We start from the raw sequence: 2,073 nt of genomic DNA, 5'->3' as shown, positions 1-2,073 counted from the left end.
ATATATATATATATATATATAATTTTTTCTTCTCTTCCCGCGATATTTATTTTAATTGTTTGAGGGATTGTTGGGGATTGTTGAGTGAATGTATTCTTTAATTTGAAGATTTGTTTATTCTTTTTTTTCTTTTATTTTCTTTAGAAATTTTACTCGTTTAAAGATTATTTGTTAATTGAAAATAACATTCTACAATGATGAATATTGTAAGTGATTGATTAAATTAAATTTGCTTTTCAATTCGAAGATTTATTGCTTGTTTTTTTTGATAAAAAGGTAAATGTAAAAAAGGTCTTTTGTATTAGAAATAAATCTGCACGTGTAAGAAAGTACAGGCAGATATATTTGTGGTTATGACCGTTCTAGGCGCGTCTGACTATAGATAGTCTTATTCCCCTTATACTGTTCACTCCGCCGCGCTCTAGTAGTATGGGTCAATAATATCTACATATATCTTGCCTATCTTCTTAAACGTGAATTTTCTTTAAAAAAAAAAAAATTTTTACCAAAAATTTCACTCAATACTCCTAGGTTTTATTCTATTCTTCTATTCTTCTTTTTCTTTTTCTTTTTTTTATATTCAAAAGATAAAAATAACATCGATATTATCAATATTTTTTGAGAAGAAGACTTCACAAAAAAATTATGAATATAATGAAACATTTTTCAGTATTATAGTAACTTCAATTAGAAATACAAAAAAAAAAAAAAAAATGATAGATTGTCGTATATTATAGAAAAGTTTCTTAGTTTCTTTATTTTTTTTTATCCCAAAATAATTTATCTATAATAAAAAAAAAAAAGAAAAAACGGAAAAATGTCAACAAATGTTTCATGTTTGTGTAATTGAAAAAAAATATTTGTTTCCAATTAATTATGAATGTTTCGAATTGCGAATATATAATATTGATCTCTGGCTCGAGACCTACTTACGAGATCACGAAATTTGGTTTTCCCGATTAATTAACGAAATCTCTTTTCACTGTCTCTTCTTTTATATCAACTAATCCCGTAGAGTAATATTAGGGAGGGAAAGAGAGAGGCGAGATGGTATCAATTGGTACGCTTCGATCTCTATATATCTTCCTTTCTCTCCTGGCTTGCCTAATCCCGCGATCCTCTCGCTTGAACATCCTTCGTTTCGTATATATATATATAAAAGCCAACGTGATATACATACATATACATATATATATATCAATATAACTCTATATAACATGAAACGTATATATGTATATATCTATTTGTCTATCTATCTATCTATCTTTATATGAATATGTACGAATGTCTAGAAATTAATTGTGGTTTTTGTCATATGATGTTTGAAATATTGTGTAATTTAATATTAATTTATTTAATTGAAATAAAAAAATGTAATAATTTCTTTCCTATAATTTTTTCAATGTAATTTTGGCAAATTTTAAATTCTGATAATTTTCATGATATTGTTTAATTTTTATTAGTATTTATTTTTTAAAATAATAATCAATCATGATTAAATTCAAAATTTATCACGTACAATCAATCTTTAATTCTGTTAAATAGTGAAAAACCGCAATTTATTTCCCGACAATCTAATAATCTCTGTACCTCCACTCTTGTCTCTATCTGTCTCTGTTCCTTTCATTTTCTACTTCTCAATCATCTCCTTAAGCTTTAACAAATAATCAATCCACATAATCCCAACATATAACATATATACATGTACTATTTACATAGTTAACCATCATTAGATAACCAATTTAATCTCATACTTTAGTTAGATCTAGATATACATATATGTTTTTTAATAAATTTTGTAAATTTTCTATCTCTTCTATCACCTATTCCTTTCTTAGTTCTCTCTCCCTCTCCCCCTTCTCCCCCTTCCTCCTTTTCACCTGTATCTCTGTTTATACCCTGTACTCTGTGTTTTTTCTCTGTGTGTAACGACTGTTTCTCCGTTTCTCCAATTTCAGGGAGGTTTTGGACGGAAGAAAAAGAAAAAAGAAGTAAGACGTTACGTCACGCTAAGTAATAAGCGCACACATACACGTACTCACACACGCACAACACACACGAACAACTAAATGC

The 2,073-nt window shown here is 27.4% G+C and overlaps 1 protein-coding gene and 1 long non-coding RNA gene across 34 annotated transcripts in view; one reads left to right on the top strand and one right to left on the bottom strand.

Moving 5' to 3' along the window:
• LOC102678064 (sodium channel protein para) overlaps positions 1-2,073 on the top strand; it is a 57,363-nt gene that overhangs the window by 17,199 nt on the left and 38,091 nt on the right. For 21 of the 33 annotated variants that reach the window (XM_006612998.2, XM_006613022.2, XM_031509208.1 and 18 more), the window contains one exon: positions 1,959-1,991. The exons of the other annotated variants lie outside the window; for them this stretch is intronic. In XM_006612998.2, coding sequence (XP_006613061.1) covers positions 1,959-1,991 — 33 coding nt within the window. The remainder of the gene's footprint in view (positions 1-1,958; positions 1,992-2,073) is intronic. 33 annotated transcript variants of the gene reach the window in all.
• The window catches only part of LOC102677972, a 15,303-nt gene continuing 14,845 nt past the window's right edge, over positions 1,616-2,073 (bottom strand). Inside the window, exon 3 of the long non-coding RNA XR_421317.2 lies at positions 1,616-1,630. This is a non-coding gene — a long non-coding RNA (uncharacterized LOC102677972). The remainder of the gene's footprint in view (positions 1,631-2,073) is intronic.

The sequence above is a fragment of the Apis dorsata genome, unplaced genomic scaffold (genome assembly GCF_000469605.1).
Source record: "Apis dorsata unplaced genomic scaffold, Apis dorsata 1.3 scaffold_132, whole genome shotgun sequence".
Lineage (NCBI taxonomy): Eukaryota > Metazoa > Arthropoda > Insecta > Hymenoptera > Apidae > Apis > Apis dorsata.
Note: the sequence above shows the minus strand (reverse complement) of the source record. Positions and strands in the feature narration are given on the sequence as shown.